The 24,860-nt window shown below is 33.7% G+C and overlaps 1 protein-coding gene across 2 annotated transcripts in view; it reads left to right on the forward strand.

The window, feature by feature from the left end:
- KCNH8 (potassium voltage-gated channel subfamily H member 8) overlaps positions 1–24,860 on the forward strand; it is a 154,614-nt gene that overhangs the window by 88,873 nt on the left and 40,881 nt on the right. For both annotated transcript variants that reach the window (XM_072328773.1, XM_072328772.1), the window contains 2 exons: positions 2,898–3,055; positions 7,694–7,901. In XM_072328773.1, coding sequence (XP_072184874.1) covers positions 2,898–3,055; positions 7,694–7,901 — 366 coding nt within the window. The remainder of the gene's footprint in view (positions 1–2,897; positions 3,056–7,693; positions 7,902–24,860) is intronic.

The following is a 24,860-nucleotide window of genomic DNA, read 5'->3' on the forward strand; positions in this document are numbered from 1 at the left end:
TGTACACCGTTGCTCATTTTGAAGCTTATGAAATCATTCTAATTTCACATTTTAATAGCATAAAGCTAGTTAGAAAATATTTGTTTAGCTTTAGGTATGTATCTTAAAATATAATAAAATTTAAGCATGTAAGAACTCAATCTGCAGAACCAAATAGTCTCATATTTGTGTCTAAGTCATTTCGTGTTACAACTCTGCACTACACCTTGAAAAATGTGGATGTCCAATCAGCTAACAAAACATCAAGAAACTATATTCTGCAGAAATCAACTAGTTTTATAGCTATATTAAGAAGACATAATTTTCATAGCAAAAGACAGCATTTTTATTTCACATCATTCACATTTTCACTCACTCATGGCATCAATTTAATGTTGATAAAACACTTGGGGTCTTCAAAAAAGTTCTTTTAATACTTCTAAGTGTGTATCACGCATTAAGTCACAATTTCAAAGTGTAAATTTATGGTAAGGTTATATTTTCAAGATCCAAACAAACTGATCTTCAGATAAAAATAAGTATTTTGCCACATTATAAAAAATTGCAGGATAATTTATTCCACACTAGCATAACATTTATAATTTTATGTTGGACAATTATTTCTTTAAAGACATGTAAGAATTTTTTATTAGTAGGCATGCAGAAAAGTGAGTATGTATCTGAATCTAAAGGTACTGTATGAATGGATTTTATTTTTCAGAAATTGACACTCTTTTTGTAGACAAAATCGTCCTTAAAAATGAATGTGTATCTGTTGCTTGTGTTTGCACAAAGTAGAAGAAACACATGAATCTGGAAGACTAGATGAAATATAGCTGAAAAATAACTTTTGCCATCCACATATGTAAAATGTAAAAGCAATACATAAACTACCAAATTATTTTAGATCTAGAACTACCAATTTTTTTGTTGTTTGTTTACAGTATTGCAAAATACATTCTTTAAGGATGAGAAATTAGTTTTTGAGTAATCTTAACTTAAAAAAATTGTGGCTCATTTAATTTGAGCTGCATAATATTTAATTAACTCATTTTCAGTGTATATTTTCTCCTTAAGCTTATTTTTAAAGCTTTCTTTTTTTAAATAATAAGGAAAAAAATAATGCTTTTTTTTTTTTTTTCATTTTGTTGTCTGAGCTCTTTTTTTTTTTTTTATTTTGCTGTCTGAGCAGAGTCAATTCATGCACGCTGAACGTTATCATTGCTTTCAATGACAACTGCAGGATAAAAGCTATATCAGAAACTGGATATTCATTCTCATGTACAAAACAGGAAGAAATATTTTTACACTCTATAAACCTCTTAGAGATCCAAGAGTAGAAGAAACAATAATCCTACTACAACTTATTTCTTAGATCTGTCACGGTTTGGGATATAGTTAAATATAATAATAATAATTTAAAGAATATATATGTTAGTACTGCTGCTGTTGATCATATTTATCTCTGAAGAGATAAAATTTTACATATTCTTATTGTTTAGGACGTCATGAACCTTTTTCGGGAATGTGCTGAACTGGTGCAGTTTTAACCAGCAGATGAGAAATTAGCTGTGAGAGGAAATATCTACTTCCAAAGAGAAAAATAATATCTACTAAACCTGTGAAATACTTTCATTCTGTCTTTGTTTCTGTTTACAAGGCATGCATTTTATTCCTATACCTTCATCTTTACTGGTGGGCTAGAGATTGGGTTTGGCTTGTAGGTTTTTCTGTTTGGCACTTCTATTTCCCCTTTCTCAGAGGCTATAGGAAACATCTGCTTGGTGCAACAAACACTCCCCAGTCACCTGCACAGTCATTCTTGTTCATATCAAGGAGCCAGCTGCTGCTACCTCTGTACAAGAGAGATGTATAGAAGAGGCAGATGACAACATGTCTTCTTGTGAATCATCCTATAGACAGAGTTCAGTGCTGTCATTGCAGCCATGGACAGAGGTAGAGGGCACAAAGAATGCAGTTTCCTCCTTGTAACACTTAGTAATAGGTTACAAAGATTACAAATGACACAGCTGACAAGTCTATTACATGCTGAATAAATATCTAGAAAGCTGCCCCGTGAATTCAACATTAAAGAAAGTCCACTGGTTTTCAGGCTGCCAAGAATATCACCTTGAAGTTTTTATATTATTGTGAGAAAAACGCTTTTCTGACATTGTAAAAGTTTTACAAGTAGTTCACACTAATATTGGTAGAAACTGGGTGCATAGCTAGAGGACAGATTATAGTCTTCATCTTGTAGGATGTGAAAATGAATGAGACTTCGTTGTCAAAATCTGAGCTTTTCTTTAATTGTTAATATATTTTGGCAAGACTTCAAAACTATATCTCATGTAGAGAGACACTCATCTTGCAACATTAGATAAGAACATGCAGAATGCACAAACCAGGAAGCAGTTCTTATATCTTTTACAATCATTGTCACAACCAAAAAAACATTCTTTCAAATGAATTCAGCATTTTTCTGTTGACATAAAATGTTTATTGCTTCAAATGACATCATTTGTCATCTGTGCTGGACAGCTACCATTAAAAGAAAGTTGCACATTTTAAATGAAGTAATTAAATATTTTCTTTCTAAAGAAAAAACAATAGGCATAACAAATATAACTTCATTTTTTCATAAAGATACAGTTGAAATGCACTATGATAATTTGATACAATTTAAAGAGCAATTTATTTTTTTCACTTCAGCTTCCTTTGAAATTTTTTTGCAAAGAAAAAATTTGTGAAGCAACTTATTATCTCTATGTATACGGCCCTCTTACCAAACTATTGTGTGGATTTCTGTATTACATTCAAGCCCTATGTATGCATAAGGAAAACAATAAATGTGGAGATTGCTATCCCCAGGAGCAAAGAAACATTGTCTCTGACTCTGTTCCTTTTTTGTCAAGCAGATATTATTCTAAATTTCCGAACAACATATGTCAGCAAATCTGGCCAAGTTATATTTGAAGCAAGATCTATTTGTATCCATTACGTGACTACCTGGTTTATAATTGATCTAATTGCTGCGCTTCCCTTTGATCTTCTTTATGCTTTCAACGTCACTGTGGTAAGTACAAACTATAATCTTTTTTAATAGATTTTTTTTTCAGAGGAGACCGTGTGTTTGCTTTTTTGTTGTTGTTGTTTCTTTTTCTTATTATTGTTTCTTTTTGTTTTTCAGATCTGGAGGCTAAAACTTAATGAACTAAATTATACTTTTGCGGTTCTGTAGTATATTTTCACACTGAATACTGAAGGAGGAAATAACGTTTATTTAATGTTGATTAAAAATATTCAAATACTGAGTGTTAAAGTAATCATTATCATGAAAGTCACAAAGTGATCATTCTTTATCATGAAAGGAAAACATTGTTATGGCCAGTAAAACGTGTTTTTCAATTAACTGGGTATCTTCTTTCTCTTTGCTGCTGGTCATTTAATGCAAAAACACGTCATTATTCATAATTTTTGTGTTCTAATACCTATTACAGTCATTATTAACTTTAGCTTTGGTTTCAGTTGAGCTTCATGAGTCATTTAATGAACAATTGCTTAAGCCACTTTGAAAATATTCTAATGAATATTCTAATATTCTTATGATTTCTGTCAATAATTTATGTTGGTTTACTTACATTAATACAAAAGTTTTTCTTCTAATAGTTCTTGTAGTTTTAGTAGAGTAAGAATCTACTAAGCAAAGGAGGAACAGAATCGGAGAGTTTAATTTTGGAAAAAGAATGTTGTCACAGATTTCTCGGTCTGGGAAATGGTTCTCATTGAGACAGGCTTTTGAAATGTGCAGTTTCTAATTCTCAGGATTTAAATTTTATTTTTGTGAACAGATACAGTTGAAATCATTTTCAAGTATGAATTACATACATGTGTGTAGATGATAGATTAGACATATATCAGAAAAAAAAGTAGAAAAAGTAATTTTTTTTTTTTACTTAAAGCTTTAAAAATGTGGCAATTAATAGTCTCATATTCTTCAGTCTTCTTTTTTAAAATCAGAGCTTAACCTTTTTAAATACAGCACTCACTCAGTTTGTTTCATGCATTAAAACCACCAGAATTCTGTTGGTTTAACTTCTATTATATTTTTTTCATTGAATGAATAAAGTATGAAGTTTTTATTCAAGGGGAAAAGGAAAATGCAAAAATGAATTTGTTGCTATTTTTGGTTGTTAGGGAAGACTGATATGCTTTCTGTTATCCAACAATTCTTTTTGCAATTAAAATGTCATAGAACTCAATATATTACTGTATAATTACTAAATATATAATATTAATCATTTGATTAGCGCATATCTGCTCTCTACTTCATCATTTAAGATTTTTCCATAATAAGGTCACTGATATAGAAACTAAGAATATCCAGGGGCACTAAATATTCTTCTTCTAGTTGTAGAAAATTCTTTAGATAATTAAGAATAAGTCCCAATATTAAGCTCCAAGTAATACACACTGTGTCGCTGTGTTGAGCTAGTAATTAGCATTGTCTGACACAGACAGCTCCTTGTATGCTCCAAGAATTAAATATCTTTTTAAAGGCTTTTCCTAGGTATAGTCTGGTTCCTTCATTTGAATGTACATAACAATGAACAACAACTATTTTAAGAGTGAGGGGAAGTCGTTAATCACTTTCCTTTCTTTTGAGACTTTATTAATTTAACAAGACATTTCCTCATGTTAGTTCTCAGATTTTCATTCCATTGACTCTCAGATGTTACTTTGACAGAGCAGTGAAAAGAGGCATCAGGGAGCATTTCACTCCTTTGTTGTTCAGACCCCAGCAAAAAGCCAGCTCTTTAGGGGTGCTTTAAATTCTCCAAGCTAGATAGACTTCTGTAAAAGCCTATGCATATATAACACATATTTATCATCCTTTCATTGAAGATTTGTGTAGTTAGAGTGTGTTCAAAGAGTATTACCATCCTTGCAAACAGAAGTGAAGCCACAAGAATTGTCCCTACTGCCTTTATGTCCTGTAGGAATCTTGCACTATCACTAACTTGTGAACCTTCAGATACTTCAGTCATGTTCATTCCTAGCCTCATAGACTGATGACATGCCAACTCCTCTCATCTCTGTGTTCACTGGGTAGCAAGGTTCCCTTCAACCATGGAAATGTGTGAAATGCTGCTGAAATAACATGTTGGCTTTCTGGCATTTTTTATTTTTATTTTTTATTTTATTTATTTATTTATTTATTTATTATTGTTAATAATAAATAAATAGATTCATGCAAAATTCTGAGATGGAAAGTACCTACAAGAGTCATAGAATCCAACTCATGTTTCCACATCAGACCACCAAAAATTCAAACCATACTTCTAAAATGTTATCCTAATGCTTCTTTGAATTCTGGCAGGCTTGTTGCTGTGACCTTTTGAATAGGAAGCCTGTATTCCTGATTTAATTTGCATCCCTATGAGTGACTAGTACTGGTATAGAGCAAGAAAACTGTTTGGTTAGGAAAGCCAGATAACCAAACAGACAAAAAGGATTAAAGACCACTGCCACTAGTACTTAAATGTATCATATTTCTTTATTATTTCCTTGTTTCCCTTTTTTGCATAGGAGACGATGCTTCCAAGTAAACAACTCCCTTACTAGTTCATAACAACTTTATTTCTCAAAACTTCTCAGTGCTAGAGAATGCCATGATTGGATTTTTGTTGATTTTAGATAAAATTCTGGCTCCGTCATTTTGACAGAAAAAGGTTAACCTATCTAGTCTAAAAGGATTAAGCAAATGGAAAATTTACATGGCTTTATGTCTGTGGACAGAAAAAAATCTACACAGACACAAGTGTGAGCGCTGACTCCTCATTTTGTCTGTCTAAATTTATGACATAGAAAAGAAAGCTGACTGATGGTATTTGAGGTCTTCCAATGACAGATTAGGCACAATAGAAGCAAAGTTTTTGGCATGACTAATGAGGAAATTCATTGCAATTATGTATGATTAATTACATCTGTGTTCAAATTTATGCTCAAATTATTTTGGAACGATGCCGTCTCCAGGCATTAAAATAAATGGTCTCCACTTTAAAAAATGTATCTTATTTGCCTTTTTATATCTAGGAGTATTTTTATATATCCAGGAGTGTGTTGTTTTTTTGACTTAATAAAAATGATTATAATTTAGTCATGGTTGAGTGCACTTACTGTTTTTAACAGTCCTTTTGATATTTCTTATTTATGGGAAACTACTTAATCTCATCTCAGATATCATTACTTGTTTGTGCTGTGACTTAATGTAGACTCATGTGTGAAGGCCACAGCACATATATAACATCTATATATTCGTCTGTATGTTACTACAACACCTGTGAGTGTGACCCATGAAGAAGGGCCCTTTCTGTTAAAAATACAACAGAGCCAGAGTTGACTTAAAAAGGTAATGAGGGAGATAAAATTTGAAATAGGATAGAAAAAGATTTTGGGGAATATCTTGCTACAGAAATAGTCAGCTACTGTGGTAAGCATGATTAACATAAAATAATCGAAAAAAGAAAAGACCCTGTAATTTTTGTGGGTATTGAAGTGTGCATGATGATCGGGAGAGAATAACTTCTAGACTTGGTAGAACTAGGAAATTATAGCTTCAGGTAATTCTGGATTAGTATAAGCAAAAGGATATTAATCCAGATGTGCCCTAAGACTGTTTTGAGAGAGCTCACAGGGATTCTCGGGGAGTACTGTGGGAATAAATGTCAAATTTGATGTTATTTTTTCTTTCAGTTTGTTGGTGGTCTATCAGTCAGGTATCTACTGAGCATTAATACTAATATCTCATTAATGAAGTAAAACAAAAAACCAAAACAAAACAAAACAAAAAAAAGACAACCACAGAATCATAGAATCATAGAATTACTTGGAAAAGACCTTGAAGATCATCAAGTCCAACCGCAGCCTAACCGGTAGCCTATCTCTTAAAAAACAACCATGAAACAATACCACAACAACAAACCTCTGCTAAATCATATCCCTGAGTACCACATCCAAACGGCTCTTAAACACATCCAGGGATGGCAATTCAACCACCTCCTTGAACCAGCCCTTATTATTAAAGGCAATTATGCCTATATAATTTTTGAAAAATAAATTAAAAATATTTTGGATCCTCATCTGCATATTTTTTGCTAACACTTGCAAACAGCTGAAATGTAAGCTAAGTGAATCTCATACTAAGCTTCTGAGTCTTTGCTTACCTCTCGCTTCCTTTCTCTGCAAAGCATCTGGTTTACCTTCTTTCCTCTTCCAAGTTGAATTATTAAGATGGTTTTATGTCACACATAGTTGAATTTTTACTATTTTGGCTATTAGTGAAAACTAAATATCATTGTGAGTTTGAAGATGATTAATCTGTAAGTTTGTATTGAAGTTAAATGACCCTTGGTCAATCTGATAATTTTGTTTCTTTTCTAGAACAGTGGAAGGTCTGTTTTAGTACAAGTTTGTTTTGTTTTGTTGTTGTTGTTGTTTTAAGAAAACAAAAAGAAGACCTTACCTCAAAAGAAAGATCAAAATAATCTCCCAATATTTCAAGTTTGGATGGTTAAATCAGAAGTAGTAAATATCTATTTACACTACAAAAGTAAAAACTTGGATTTAGAAGGTAATCTCCTTTCATTGTATCAAGAGATGAGTGCAATAGATGGCAAGAGCTGACAACTTGTTTTTCTTACTGTTCTTCTAGGTTTCCCTTGTCCACCTTCTAAAGACAGTGCGATTGTTACGCCTCTTGCGTCTTCTTCAGAAGTTGGATCGTTATTCCCAGCACAGCACAATTGTTCTCACGCTTCTCATGTCCATGTTTGCCTTGCTTGCTCACTGGATGGCCTGCATTTGGTATGTCATTGGGAAAAGGGAGATGGAACAGAATAACCCCCTTACCTGGGACATAGGTAAGTTTTTTCTACCATATGCACAAGTTTTTTCCACCATATGCACATGTATATGTGTGTACATATACATATATATGTGTGTGTAAAAATATCATAGTATCATAGTATCGTGCGAGTTGGAAGGGACCTTAGAGATCATCGAGTCCAACTCCCGGGACTATTCCATGGGCTTCAGTGATTGGCACTCTGAATTTCAGCTAAATCTGAATAAGAGGGATAAAATGGAAAGAAAATTCAAAGCAGCGAAACTTCTACAAGTGTTTCCATGTTTGGGAAATCAAGAACCTAGATTGAAAAGGGCTAGACAAGCTGTACAAAGAGTAGACAAGAACAAGACAAACAAGTTCATCCTTTTGCAAATTAGGCAATTTCTGAGCAGAGAGATTCCCTTGTGAGTGATGATTATTCTTTACTGTGTAGTGTAACAGATAGATCTTGAAAGGCCTTTCTATTAAAAACTCTCACTGGAAATATTTTTTAGCTTATTTTCAATCTTTGCTATTTTTACATACAAAGCAAGATGTCCGACAATGCAGAGATGGTATTGAACCTCTCAAGTATGATCCAACATTTTTCCAGCTCAGATTTCCTTATGGTTTCTTTGATTTTTCCAGCTTTACTCTTTAAATTTTAAACTTCTCAGGTTATTTATAAAGGTTGTTGTTGTTATTTCTGAAGATTGTATCCAGGTGTGTTGGTACAATAAGAAAACAATAAACGTTATAGGATCTTGATGTCATGAGTTCTGGCATGCTACTAAAGGTTTGTTGCCTGCTAGTGCAGATGGTAATGTGGGTAACTTGGCTTTACTGTAGAGGTGAGTATCTTTTACTATCTTCCACAACTGGCATACTAATAATAAACATCTCTTTTTCTCCCTATACTTTCTGATTCCTTGTGCTTTATCTATTTTTTTAATTATTATTATTTTTAACTTAAATTATCTTACACTTAAAATCCATAAGGTTATAACAGAATCAGGAGGGGAAGCAAGACCAGTGATGAAATTAAATAGATGAAGAAGGTCCTGATAGTTTTCTTTATGCTGTTAAATACTAAAGACAAAATTAAATAATGTACAAAATAATTTAAATGTTATATGATATCTATGGGAAGAAAAGAGTGCATAAATAGTGTCTAATGTTGAGTCGGTGTTTCTTAGCAGGAAGAATATTTGTTGGAATGATGCAAACATTTCTGACCTAAGGCTCAGTAAGATGTGTTGAAGTGCAGTATCACTTATTCTTTTCACCTTTAATTTCTTTCTTTCTTTTCTCTTAAACCCATTAACTAACATCTAAAAAAGATAAATCTGAAGGAAAAACGATAAATATGTTAAAAAAACTGAACTCTGATGAGGTGAGAATGCTGTGTCAGGCAGAGTAAAAGAAGAAACAAGATTCAGTAAATACACATCTCCAGTTTGTCTATACATTACTTAAAAGTCTGTGAAATCCTTTTATTCTTCTAGTTGGTTGTTTATTTCTCCTTCCCTTTATAAACCAGGTATATGAACTGCTGAACACCTCATACAGTGGAAACCTTTCAAAGAAAAGACTGCAGCTGTAGGGGAGGATGCACAAAGAAATCCCACTGTGCAGAAATTGGGCAAATGCTTATAACAGAAGAAAACAAATCTAGAAATAATAGTAATAAAATTGGAAGTCTTTCTGGTGAGAAATAGCTGGGGGGAGGGGAGGGGGAGTGGGGAAGCATTAACAGTTTATGTAGGACACAAACTATAGCCCATTTCAAAACATCTGTTGCAGTCTCAGTGTTGAGGAAGGATTTCATCTTCTCTCCCAGGTGGAACTGCTGGTAGTACTCTCCATGTAGTTGCTCCCTGAGCTCTTTATCTTAGGAAAATCTCTTTATCTCACCATGGGCTCTTGGCATTTATTGCAATAAAAAAAAACCTTGATTTTGTTCTCTCTTGGGCAATGTCAATAACAAGCAAATGTCCCAGCTACCTCTTTAGAACAAAGTACAGTTTTTTCAGAACAGAACCATTTTGCTGAAGTCCCATTTGTGCCTTAGTGAAGAGTGCTGTATCAGGGTTATCACACATCAGTCATATCTAGTGGGGTTTCCAGGAAGGAACTGCTCCTTAACAGCCTCCCACCAATGGCTTGTTTCACCATGAGACTCAGGTGTTTCCTATGCTTGACTGCATGTAACACACCTCCCCACTGAAAGGTCTGGGGCAATTCCTAGCCTAGTGCAGTCTTAAGCTTTAGCCTCCCACCTGGTGAAACTGTCCAAATGTTGAGCTTATTACTGATTTTATTTCAGTTATTTCTAGACGTGTGTTTGTGTATTTTTACCTGGCAAGCTGTTCTACCACTTTCGTGGATAGACTATGAAAAATTTAGATGTTATGAATATATAATAAAAACTATATTGCAGTGACTGCTGCAAAACTCGTACAGTTATTGTGTAGCAAATCAACATTATATCAGTTCCATATCTGTCAGAAAGATAATTTCTATAGTTCTCTTTCATAGCAAGTAAATATTTTATGATTGTTTTGTTTAGTTTTTAATGGAAACAAAATAACGCAAGCAGGAAAAAGCTTGCTTTGGGATATAATAAAGGTAATGATACTGTAGGATGTGAGAGTACTCTGTTCTTTTGTACATAGGATGGTTTTTGTGTATTTTTGGGTTATGTGTGTAACACATTTCTTCATGCAGCCAAGGCAGTGGAGTGCTATTCGTAGTTTTGTATTGATATGTTTTCATTTTTAAACTTCTGATTTTATTACATTAATACCAAAGATAGTGGTTCGATTTTCCATTGGTACATAGAGTTTATTCCAGACACTAGGAGGCATTGTAATCATCAGCATTAAAAAAATACAGCACAAAAAATGAAATTTCTCTACTTTTTCTTTAAACATAATTTGTGTCTCCCTTGGAAAGTATGCTTTTTAGTCTTCTTTGGAGTGTATCAACCAGTGTTTACATGAAGAAGTAGTATTTTGGGAATAGATGCTGCAAAACATACAACAGCTAACATATTGTTCTAAGGAAAACCCACTCTAGGAATGATAAGAATTCTTCCCTTGTAATATGTAAATCTTTTTTTGAGGAGGAGAATAAAAGCTTTTAGCAGCCTCCTTTTAGTGCTTCCTCAGAAATTTTGTGGCAAAGATTCAAGACTGAGATCTCACTAACAATGAAACCGGGTATTTAAACTGTAATACTATAACATTGTACTTTGGATCTTGCTGTGCTATCTGATGTGCACCACAGCCCAGATCTCACAACATTGACTTTAGTGGGAAAAACAGTTTGTTCTTTGTATCTCTTCCTCTAGCTAATTTAAAAAGATGAGGTCCTTAATTTGGATTTGGATTGGAGAAATGGGGGTGATGAAAGTTCTCCCCATGAAAATATTCAAAACAAAAAAATGTATTTCCAATGTTCTCACTTGTTTTGTTGCAATTGTAAACTTTGTTTTTCATCTTTGCTGCTTTACTTTCTTTCTTTTTTTTTTTTTGTCATTTTTCCTGTTTTTTTCCTTTTTTCATTGCTTTATATTCTGTATTTCTCCTTTCTTTATCATGTTTCTTTTCCTTTTTCTTTTCTTTTTTTCTTTTATTTTTTTCCTGTCTTTATTCAGAGCATAATGTCATTGGAGTTTATTTAAAATCATGGATACATTCACAAATTTAACCAGATGGCAAAATAAGAAATATGTCGTGCATGGAAAAAATTACTTTTGAATTGTCAGAATGTGATGGCCTTGAGAAAAGTGCTTATGTTAAAATCAAGCTCCCTCATATAGCTCTAATACTGATATTTTAACTGACTATGTGGGGTGTTTGGAAAATATGCAATGTGGGTACTGCTTTAAGGAATTAGAAATCATTATGTCAGCAAGCTTTTGTCATTCTGTGTGTAGCAGCTTGACTCTGATATCTGATGAAATCATGACTGCTGGACTGGTTATTCCCACTCTCCTGACTCTCCTGAGACTGCTTTCTTTCCAGCTTTTCTCCTGCAGATTTTTTAAATCTTTTGCTATTAAATTTCACGTTGTTCCCTGCACTTGTTCTCATGGGTGAAACAGATGTTTCAGTAAGACACAGGATGAAGAAATAAGATCAATTTTCAGTTAACAGACACAAAATAGAGGCTTAATTGTGTGGAGGTACCTGACTGATCCCACCACTATAATTCCTTTGACTTCAGTACATTGTCTCTCATTTCTATTTGATTTGCTGATGTCAGACTATGTTACAGTGTCTTTATTGGCTCTATGCTGTTTTGAAAGGCGTATATTGAACTATTCCCCTTTACATTTTTATCAAGTGTAAGAAAGTACTTTTAAACTTGTCTCTACAACCAAAAGATAATGCTAAAAATGTTTCCTGTTGCTAAAGGCATTCATTGGGTGAGAACCATAGGAGCTGTTGAAACTCAGCTGTCTTGAATGTAGTGAGGAGATCAGGAGAATAACAAAGGTCAGTAAGCTTCTTGCCATAGGTAGTCGAAGTAGTCAGGTATAATTTCTGCAACTGTCTTGAGAAAATTCTTTATTGACCACCAGAAATTCAGCTGCAAATTTTTAATAGTCTACCTACAGTAAAACTTATAAAACTTGTGCAACTTATAGCATTCAGACTATGGAGGTGTTATTATTAAAGTAAAAACAAATAAATGAAATAAGTGGATCACTAACAAGATTTTATAGAAAATCAAGTGTGTTCACTTTGGGAGAAGATTTAAACAGAATGGTAATTAGCCAAAATTAGCCCAAAATAGGTTTGTAATTTCAGTCCCTTTCCCTGAGGGTTTATATACCTCACTTCATCTGCAGAGAAGTTATAAGATTGTTTTGTCAGTATTGAGGAACTGTATGTACCACATAATGGAATTTATTATCTAAATTCCTCAAACAGTATTGATCCAAACTGGTAAATATGGAAGTGTTGAGCATCCTAGTAGTTTATTTGTGTTCGTTCAGTGTTGCACCTGTAGTAGTGAGGATTGCTGCTGTTTGCAGCACTTCATGCAAATCTCTCACTCTGCACCAGCAGCTCGGGATTGTCTTGATCTAGAGCACAGCTCTGAAGTAAGTTGTTCTGGTGAAACCCAAACAGAAACCACTGGTTTTTTTTAGCCACAGGAGGTCAAGAGACAGCTACTGAATCATGCTTTTATTTATCATGGAGTTCAGGCCTTCAAACATGTGTCTAGGCTATAGAAGATGCAGATACAAAGCAAATATTTCAAAGAGAGCTCCATATCCTGGTGTTTCTCCACTTTTTGTTCTTCCTAGGCAGCACTCTTTCTTGATAGTTGTTATTTTCTTAACAAACTGAAGTGATTTCAACAGACTATTCCAGTGCCTGGAGTCTCTGTCAAGGACCACCAGTGCTGAGATGAAGACAGAGGTGAAAGTTGTACTCACCTGGGCTTAGAGCAGAAATCTTAAGTCTTTTATGTTTCTTTTAACCATTGAGGTTTTCGGTAAAATGATAGTCTACCTACTCTGTCTTTTGCCATAAAATTGGCTAGAGCTATACAGTCGTGAGTGAGAGAAAAAGGAGTTCCTACCTATCCTCCCCAGCAAGTCCTGTAGGAGATTTTGGTGCAGGACAAGGTGTTTGACGGATGCCCACAGAGGTGGTTCTGAGTGGCTCAATCATAAAAATCTCTGCATGCTGAGGCTGTCAGATGTGTCAGCTAGCAAAAGTCATGGGAATTCTTGTTTTTCAGACCCAGGTAACGTTAGTAGTCTATATGTGTTGATGAGTGTACATGCTTCTGGTTTCTCAATTTACCTATTTGAGCCTGGACCTATGACAAAACAGTGTTTAGTCATTGTGATGAGTATTCTGCTCACTAAGGGCTAAGACTGAACTGCAGCTGGAGTCCTTGGAAAGACTGAAGCTGGCAGCTACTGTTGCACTGGCATGCAGGCAGCAAGATTCAACCTGGGTCCTCAGCACTCCGAAATCCATTTTGATCACATTTGTCAGTACTTTACTACCAGACAGATTACTTGTAAATTTCCAAGACTCCTGGCTAAAATTCTGTATTCTATCATAAAATATTGGGCTAGCTTCACTGCTCCAAATACACTCATTCATCAGATTAGAAATGGCATCTGTAGATTTATGAATCCTGTCAGGGAGGGTGAACTTCCTGCTGACTAAATTGCATAGGGCATCATTCACCCACTTCAATCAAATGTTCATTTCAATCTGTCATCTTTGTACCTGAATGTTTGATTTTAAACTCTTTTTGTCTGATTAATTATGTTTTTGATTATTGTTATTTTGACATTCTGATGTCAGTGATAACAGAATCTGTGACTTTGGATCTATGATCCTTTCTATGTTTGAAGATATGGCTCTAAGAAAGGAAAAAATATATATATATAGTTGTATCTAGAATAAGTACTGACATCTTCAATTTAGGAAAGTGAATTATAATGCTCTATTGAACTCTACTGAAGGTTCTTTGTTGTGTGGAATATACATATATCTGTTTACCTGTAAATTTTGGATATTGGGAGTTATTAATTTAATCTGGCTGAAAATTTATTTCTAATTAATATATTTTTTCCAATTAACAATTTCAAATTTCTACTTATATTTCTTTAAAATATGATAAGATACTTTAACTGAATTATTAAAATATTTCCAGTGTCAAACGCTAGATTTGAGATATGATTTGGAGAAACTCAAAGTGAGAAATATGGAAATAATATTACTTTTATCTGATTACATTACATTTTTTAATAAGTATAATTAAGGAAAGTTCATCTTGTTTTAAAAAGAAAATTCAGTCTTTTCCTATTAAAAATCCTGAGCCTGCATATAACTTAATTACAGTTTTTCATACAATACCAGTAAAGGCACATAATTTTTAAATTGTTTGTCAGTCTATTAGACAAGAAACTGACTAAACTTCTAAACTTCTAAACTTCTAAAAAGGAGCTTTATGCATATAACTGTAATCACATTGCCATATGCTGGAAATGGGTGTGGCCAGTCTGTACAAAGACCTTTGCTTATATCCCAAAATACCCCAAGACTTAAATAACCCATTGGATTTGCAGTCAAGAAAAAATGGGGATGAGAGAACCTTATTAAAAATATTGTGAAGTTTTCATGAAGTTGTTAATACATACCCAGTGTTTTCTACTTAAGATAAAAGCTTTGGACAATTTTTAAGTGTTGTTCAGTGAAAATTTGGTTTGTGGATGAAGCTTTTTGAGATTTCACAGTCAAAAAATGTCCTGCTGTTGCTAACTGCAAATCACCTTTATATTTCTCATTAGTTCCACATTTTTATCTCAGTGGACAAGCTGTATCATCTGGACAAATTGCTATGAGCAAAATAGAAATTTGAAGTGCATAAAGGTAAATCTACTTGATATGCACCCTACAGGAGAATAGTCCCAGGAGGTAAAATATCACCATGAACTTTCCACGTGGCTTCTGTAATAGAAATAGTATGTAGTTTATTGAAAGGTGCAAGCATCATTTAGTCAATATGAAATGACATCAGACTCTTTAACCCTTAAATGTGGTACTTCCAATGTATGTATTTTCTTCTGGAAAGAACTTCTGGGGTTTAGCTAGTCCAGCCACCTAGCTAAAATAGTACTATCACCAACAATAAATTGGTAGGAAATGGCTTCTCCAGCAAGTCTCAAAAGCTAGCAAGGATGGATACTCCTCCATTTCCTTTGTGCAGCTTGTTCGGGTGTTACTCTATCTTACCTATTACCTATTTAAACTATATTGTGTTTGACACATTGCTATATTAGGATGTTTTGTTGGCATTTCTCAAAAGCTACTCCTAGTTCCAAAGTTCATGATCTTGTTAAAATTGCTAAGTCTCAATTCAACAAAAACTGGATTTTGAAACCTTTTCAGCAGCTGTCTTGGTTGGACTGCTTCCTTCAGCCCCAACTAACACTGAGGATGTTAGAAGGCCATATTGTTTTCCATAGAGATCCTATAATGCTTTCAATATCTTTTTCCCTTCTATAGTACAATCATACATTAGATATTTAATCTAGAAAAGCTGCTTCTGTAAATTACTACTTTCTATTTTTTTATCCTTTTTCCTCTTTTCCAGGGCAACTGTTTGATGAGAGAATGGTTTTCCAGCTATCAAAGCAGAAAATCATTTCCATATAAGAAAGAAGAAATTATTCAAGACATTTCTTTCTAGACTCTCTCTGTCTTCTCTTACATTGGAAATATTCATGTTTCTGTTATTCTTTTTGGGTAATAGCGCGTAAAGTCAACTAGTAACTACATTCAGAAAAAAAAATAAAAAAATATTTGGATTTGTGAGGTCTTGGCACTTTTACATGAGGCAGATTCTGTAAAACAATTATGCTTACTTATTTTAATCTGAGATCTGAGATAGATAGCTATAGACAAAAGTGCTAATACTTATCTTTTTTTTTTTAAATTATTATTATACACTTCAAAAATAATTGTCAGGTATGCGGACAGATATATCCTTCTCAAATCTGCTGTCATTTTTTAACACATAGCATGGTTTCCCACTGGCATCCTGCTTTTCCTCTATGTTTTTATTCCTTTTTACATGCCAAATCATCATTACATTGCTTAGCTATTATATTAAGATACACCCTGGAATAAAATATCAACTGTTGTTGATTCTTCCTTCACAAAAGCTAAATATATTTGGATCTTAACTTACAAAAGACACAGAGAAAATCACATAGAAAAAAAAATGTTACTCATTAATCCTTTACATTCAAGGATTAGAACATGATGAAGAGGCAAGAGTGAATGAAATATTTCTATGTAACCTAATTCATATGTAAAGCAATAAAAACAAATGTAAACATAAAAACAATAAAGACATTAGTTAATTTAGTGTTTATCATATGATTGCCTTGATAAGGGCAGTATTCTATTCAGGAAAGAAACTCAATCACTTTTATGTTAGTAAGCAAAAGACTCTAGATTATATTTTGAAATCTATGAAGCAAGTAAGATGGATTGTGGTGGGACTTAGCATATTAGCTGTTACCTAATTAGCATGGATGCTATTAGTGTGGAAGACAAGGAGAAATGAAGGTCATGTAAACTCAAAGTCTTTACTGACCTGGATTGGCCTCCCTACTGATTATGCAGGGTAGCCATATGAAAGCTAGCATGGTTTTATTGCAACTCAGCAATAGCCCTTTCATTTGTAATTAGGCCTACTAAATGAATTAACTTCTGTACTGAGGCATCTGTGCTTGTTTTACAGTAGTGAGAGGCTGCATTTGAACAGGTAGAAGTTGCTGAAATTTGTTGATTGCTGGGGTGTTAAAGACGGCAAGTAGAAGGAAGGACATAAAACTGATGTTCTTCAAAGGTTTTGTTGCGTTAACTTATAAATGTATATTTTTTATAATAAACTTTTCATTTTAATGTAATCTATATTGCTATTGGAGGAGGGTAATGTAACTTTTTAAATGGAAGAAAAATGTACACCTGTAATAGCTCAAACCTTTTTTCTTCAGGAATTCGACTCTGAACACATAAAACTGAAAGCAGGTCTCTAACATGTTAGCTGACAGCTTTTAAAAAATGTCATTCCTGTTAATTTTATCAGAACAGCAGCTGGGATCCTAGTTATGGGTCAGGACCCTCTTGTCTCCATTGCTTAATTAGTACAGAATAAAAAGTCTGTTCTTGCCCAAAAGGTTATTAAATTCTAAATCTGAGGTAAGAAAAGCTCTAACAGATGGGTACAGACTGATGGAGCACAAGGAAGCAAAGAGGACATAGACAGACATGTTCTTTTCACCAAGTAGACTAGAAGCACTAACATTTCTAATTCCAAGTTTAGCTGCAAGGCATTTGATAGCCTGCAAAAGGACAGTAACAGCTAGTTTGTCTAAGGAGCAGCAACATTAAGTGTTGAGACACTTTGATAAGTTGGTATCTCCCTGAAGTAGAAGATTTGCAAATGATTTATATATTTCCAACAATACATTTGTACTTTTATTTCTTAAATTAGCTATATGTTTATATAGCCTCGTATATTTTACCTATACCTAAAGAACAATTAATACTATATTATGTGAAAAATCAATTAATTACTTATGTTGCTAATTTATTTCAGTTAAAAAAACAAAACACAAAACTTTAGTTATCCTTGGTACGCAAGAATAATAATAAATACAAAAAGACATTCATTATAATATTTAATAGTAGTTTTAATGTATTAACTGACACAGTCATAAAAGTGGATATTGCAAGTATCACTGCCTGGTCTTTTCAATTAAGTATAGAACAGAAAAAAACTGCCTGCTTGCAGAAGGAAGAAGGACTAAATCTCCCATGTATCCAAATATAGCCATCTGACAAATTACCGTTGAGAAGATCTGTGCGTACTTAAAGAAAAAGAGATTCTGGAATGTTTCTTATTAACATTTATCTACTTGATATATGAAACCAAACAACTTATGACCTAGTTCTACAGTAATGCAGGTGCACATATCATTTATACTGGAAATTCTGTGCAACAGTAAGTATGTTTAGATAGTGATCATAAAATGTCATGGCAAATGTGTTCCTTGTAAATTTGCTGAGTTAGCTCTTAAAGCAGAACCATATATGCAGTAGAGTCAGGTTTCAATCTGGGAATAAATACATCTCTATTTTAACTGAAATAATTACTATGCCATAATATGGTGAACTTGTACTGGAGGGTTCCTCATTAGTATGAAAAAAAAGAGCTCTGAATTGTTCAGTCAGCTATGCAACATCAGCTGCATGCCTCAGAAACACAAACTCTAGCCCAGTGGTATCAAGGTTGGCATTTAAAAGGGACAAGTAATCCAAAGCCTTCCCAGTCAGCTTCAGGCCAGCTCACCAAACAAGGCAAATTCAGCCATTTCTTTTCCATCCCACTTGATAAATGATCCCGGAGGATCATTTTTAACACTTAACAGTTTTAACCGTTTTAATCTTATACAGAGCTAACTTTCTAGAGACCAACTCAGAGCTTCACTCAAAGGGACGTCTCCTCCCATCTGAGTTCCATCTCTTCTTTCTTCTCTCACCAGAATATGCTATACCAGTTGATATGAAATAAACTTAGAAAGATAGTTTTTAGCATCACGTTGAAGAAGAAATGTAAGTAGCTAATTAATTCAAATGTTTAGCACCTTCAGAAACATCTGGGTCTCTGTTGATCTGTGTCTGGACTCATCCTTGGGGGTTTGTCAAGTCAAGAATAAGTCAAGGAAAAGTAAAAGAACAAAGCATTATTTCACAGAAAAAAAAAAAAAAAAAAAAGGTTAGGAGTACATCTAGTAATGCAATTACTTAATGCATGAGCATGATTAGATCCTGAGAAGAATCTAAGTCTTGAAATTTGTTGTTGGTAAATCAGGTACACTGTGCTTTGTGCAATGTTTACATTGGGTGGAAGTGCTCCAGCCTTCTTGCTTGTAACAAACCAAATATTTTTTAAAGATATCATTCTAATTGCTTACTTATAGAATGCTACTATTGTAAGTGTTTCACATCAGGCATGTCCACTGTCAATGACAAGCCACAAACATGTTCTGGAGACAACAAGAGACAACTTTGGAAATGACAGTGTAATCCATAAATTTGGTACTTTCACTAACTAGGTGAATTATAAGCTCCCTGTAGGATGAAGAGTATCTCTCCTTGTACTTCTGACCTTCCAAAATGAAAATATAAATTATTTAATGGACAGTACATTGCTGATGACAAAAGATTTAATGCTTCCTACTGAGGAATGTTCTCAGTATGCCCAAAAGCACATCAATTTTAATATGAGAATATAGAAATTTTGCTTTCTTATTGTAAGCAATGATATTTGCAGTTGTCTCATGGTCAATTTAGAGCAGAAGTCTGTCAAATAATTAAAACTTAATTATCAGGGTTTTTTTGGCACTTCTGTGGGCTCAGCTGTGTTTTTGTTGCTATTAACAATATTACAATTAGATCTTAGAGGTTTCTTTCCTCTGTTTATCCCGTGATTGAGCACCTCTTCTGTATGAAATGACTGAGTTCATTAAATATTTATTGTGCCATGAAAACTTAATTTTCTCTGAGTACAATGGGTCAATATCTTGTTATGACTTTTTCAAGTTACGTGAGTTAAAGTTCTACAGTATGTAATTATTTGTAGAATACCTTCTAAGTATATATTCAATTAGGAATACAACCAATTTATTTGCAAAGGGTATTAGTCAGCCTTACAGAAGAATTACATAGGATGCCACTCTTCAAATTAAATTTATTTTCGATAACTGAAAAATGTTGAAGTTGTATCTAAAGATGCTGTTATCAGAGGAGCTATGCATTTAGTTTGGAAAACTCCATGGTTATTAAAAATCTAAAGCATCTGTTTCATTGTATATATCCAGATTGTTAGGCAGGTTAAAAACTTTCCCTTAAGATGTAGGGAAAGAGACATTTTCCTCTAGATCAGAGTCCAAGAACACTGTTGAATGAATCTACGAAGAATATTTCATCATTTAGGACAGGCATTCCAAGGGGACTAGATGTGAAGACTTACATGATTTTGAGTACAGAAGTTGGTATATCATTACTGCAGAGGCTTTATGAAGCAATAGGGAGCAATAAGGTATGCATGAATCCTCAAATTTTATCTTTGTTTTTCTATTCTGAATGCCTAATGTCCAAGTACAAAAATTTCTCTTGATGATGTCACAGATACTTAAATCACAGAGTCATAGTATCATTTGAATTGGAAAGGGCCCATAGAGGTCATTAAGTCCACCTCCCCTGCAACAATCAGAGGCACCTATGGCTAGATCAGATTGAAAAAAACTCTGTCCAGCCTGACCTTGAATGTCTCCAAAGATGGGGATTCCACCACCTCTTGGGCAACCTGCTCCAGTGCCTCACCATCCTTACTGTAAAAAACTTCTTCCTTATGTCCTAGATTCCTTTTTTAGTTTGAAACTATTTCCACTTGTCTTATTGCAACAGACCCTGTTAAAGAGTCTATCCCCTCCCTTCCTATAGCTTTCCTTTATATATTGAAAGACTGTTATCAGGTCTCCTCAGAAATCAAAGAAAGAATTCCCAAAGTCCAATACAGTATTATGATTTTAGCTGACATTTCTTCAAATTTTTGGTCCTTAATAAAGAAGCAAGAGAGAGGCAAAGATATATCTCATATGGCAACATTGTTAGGACCATCTTTCTGTCTTGGATTTGGCTCTTGGAAATCTTCCTTCATTGTTCATTCTTCCTTCATTTGTTAATTTAGTAAAGATGCAATAAAAATTCTGTCCAGTCTCTATGCAATACAGGTCAAATGGCATTTTTATTGAATCTATCCATACTGTCTATTTCTAGTATGACATTAATCTTAAAATTTACTGCTCATTAATCCTCATAAATAATTTTAGAGATAATTTCTTTTCAAAATGTTATGTTTGTTTTCGTTGCCATCATTTGAGAGATCCCCAGAATATGCTGTTAATAATTTCACATAGTGACATAAATATGCAGCATATGAATGAATGTGAGCTTTATTTTGATTTATGCACTAGGCTTTCAAGGGATAAACATCTCAGATCAGAAACATAAAATCTTTTTATAAGTTTTTTCACTCCCCTCCAAGGATTTTATCTACTTAATAGCATACTTGTTAGAAAAGGGGACGCTTTTTCCTCCTTGATTACACATCAGAAGGATTTTTTATTTATTTTTTTTTCTTTTACCATCTGTAACGTGACCATTCATCAAACAGAATGTTTATATACATCTACAGAAAATATTCTGCAGATTCTGCTGTGGTAATATCCACGTACCTTTTTCTGTTGGTACTTACATGTCCACTGAGCACAGAGGTTAAGTATAATCTGACTGTACAAAGTTAACATAGTTAACCCTACACTATCTGGAAAAATATGTAGAATGAATAGATCAGATTGATATTATGACTCAGACAAAGCAATATTGGAGGAAAGGTTTAAACATGCATTTTAAAAAACTACATTGTTAAAGTTTCACAGAGAAAGATAAAACTGTGGAGGGCAGGTGTATTTGCCTTCCTTTGTTCTATCTGAAGCATTAACCTCCATAATATTTCCAGGGATGGCACATCCCTGGCAGCACATCACGTACCTAGGCTCTCATCCTAGAATCTAAGAGAGTAGCCTTGAATTGTCTTGCATTCCCCTACCACACTTATCCAGCCACAGGCAGTTGAGTTAAAACTGTTTCATACTGTCCAGGTTAAATCTATTTATCTTCTTCCTATTTCATGTCAAGGATTTCCCTCCACAGAACTTAACAATGTGGATTTGACTGTAACAGGCATTCCTCTGGTAACTCACGTTATAAATTTCCCTCATACCCATGTCATATATTTTTCTAGTGTAAGAAAATATATTTAAACTTATTGTAATAAGGGATATGACTCCAAAGGTCAAATTTTATAATGAAATACAAATAAGTAAACAAATTATTAAATTCCTTTTGGAATTACTTTATTTTAATAATTTTAGGCAGAGGTTCCTGAGAAAATTGTCAGTGTATTTTGTTTATCAAATTTGTTTTCTTTCTTATTTTAAATTTCTGCTGTATGTAAGAAAGTGTGTTAACAAAGACCAAAGGTAGTAGAGTATTCCCAACAACTCCTCATTGTCATGCAGTTGTTATGGTTATGTGTATTGTACTGATATGGAAGTCTTCTAAGTCTCTCTGTGGTGTACTGCCACCAAACTTGCATTTGTTTATGAAAGCCAGCTAGATCCTTTCTTCAAACATAACCTCCAGGCCAGATTTTGTCCTTTGTAGCCTCAGGCTGCCAACATGCCATACAGGTGCACATTAAGGTCTTTATTTTGAAAAAAGTAAGTACTCATGTCCCATGCTTTACTAGTGTGCAACTACGCTACATAGCATAGATAATGTGGTCACATTTTCAAAGTCTAGAACCATCATCTGTATGACACTTTCAGGATGGTGGGCTTTTCTATTTTAAATGCAAAGAAAAGCGTGGCTGGAAGTATGATTACTCCTGTCATCTCTTGGGGTCTTTAATCCTAAAACCATCTGCTCTGGTGATGCGCACCTCTCCTAATATGACAAGCAAAATTCCAAAATAGATCAAACCTGCAAAGAAATTATAGATTTTGTGACAATGAAAGGATAACAGCTGTGTTCCATGGGATTAAGCAGTTTGATTGCTGCTGTATAATGTATTAATAGTCCAGAAAAAAATGCAAATGGTGTTGTTGTCAAAAATATTTTGGCTAGGCAGGATTAAAAAAGGCTTTAAGGACATTTAGAAGAATACTATAAATGAGTTATAATCGTAAGAGCAGAGGCAGTGTTTTTTAATAATTCAGTCATGCACACTCAAGAAGTAAAATAATTTGGTTTTATACAACATTTTATTTTCAATGCATTGTGTTAGTAAGAACTAGATCAACTATGGAAATTTCATTGAAAGCTGTTTATATAGCAAAGCTAATGTTTTGAAGTCAAATGATAACTAGGGTTCAAGAATACATTAGTATATAAAATGATAGTAAAAGTGATATTATTATATAAAACAATAGAACAATAGTATCATCTTATTTTGCTCCTTTTAAATTGTCTTCAACTGTGGCACAAATAAACACATTCTGAAGAAGCAACATAGATAGCTGATGAAAGTGAATGACACACACACACAAAAAAAAAAAAAAAAAAAAAAAAAAAAAAAAAAAAAAAAACCAACCAAGAACCAAACAGATACTGATACTTTTGCAAGCAGGGAATTTACTTACTTGTTTTATTTTCACAAATGGAAGCACCAGATATATAAGCTAAAAATTTGGCATCAGTGAGATCATTGCAGCAGAATTTGCCCATTCTTTCCCAATTGGCATATGCGGAGATCTTGTGTAGATCTAAGTGTACTGCCATATATTGAAGGGCTGGTATTTTTTCCCATACACACCTGCATCAAATGGTTGCCTGGCTATTGATCTGAAATGAGAAGCTGTCAATAGCGAATTGGGACTGCTGCAGTGGAAGTTAACATAGTTCTCAGGGCACATGTTGATTTTTGTTATAAAATGTGTTCTGGTGATAAAGGACCTAATTTCTCATCTACTTTTTCTTTAATGACTCTGAGGCATTTGCTGAAACTTAGATTAGCAGGCATAAAATACACAGACATCTGTGTTAAAATTTATAATCTCTTTATGCCGAATGGCTGAATATGCTTCAGTTCAAAGGATATTTTTTCAGCTTTTTTTTTTTTTTTTCTGTTTGGGACTTGTTTATTGTTTGTTTGCTAAAAAAATGAGCTGAAGAAACTTTAAATTAGCTGCATTATGAACCTTTGTAACAGTGAAAGTGATAGCAAAGTACAGAAGGGTAGGAGTACAGAGGCCAAGAACTGAGAGCTTTTACAAGATTACCAGGAAAGTGATTTTCTCCTAAGGGATATTATTTCAGTATCCACACACCAGCTGCAGTTATTTAAAATAATTTATTTAATTTTTGTCAATTTTGTGATTGTATATATGCACTGTATGTCTGATAAGATATACCCATGTAAGAAAGCAAAAAGGGCTGGTTTACAGGTGTTTTCCTAAGGCTTTCAAACCTACTATTGAAATATACAATCATAGTCTTGTATGTCAGGTTTAGACAGACTTTTATTAACTCCACTTACTCTCTATCAGGAAATGTATTAGGCTTTTGTTCTTTAATGTATAGGTTTACATACTTTTATGCAGGCACAGAAGTGAAATCAGCTATATTAAGGAACATATCATTGTTGAAGAAATGGTGTTTCTGTGAGATAACACTGCAGTAGGAAGCTGAAAGGAGATCCAAACCAGCAGAAAACTGGGGCATCAATGCAACCCTGATAATATAACCACAGTAATTGCAAGACTGATCAATTGCTTCAAGTTTCTGCAGTGTTCATCCTTAAAGTATTGATT

The sequence above is a fragment of the Excalfactoria chinensis genome, chromosome 2 (assembly GCF_039878825.1).
Source record: "Excalfactoria chinensis isolate bCotChi1 chromosome 2, bCotChi1.hap2, whole genome shotgun sequence".
Taxonomy (NCBI): domain Eukaryota; kingdom Metazoa; phylum Chordata; class Aves; order Galliformes; family Phasianidae; genus Excalfactoria; species Excalfactoria chinensis.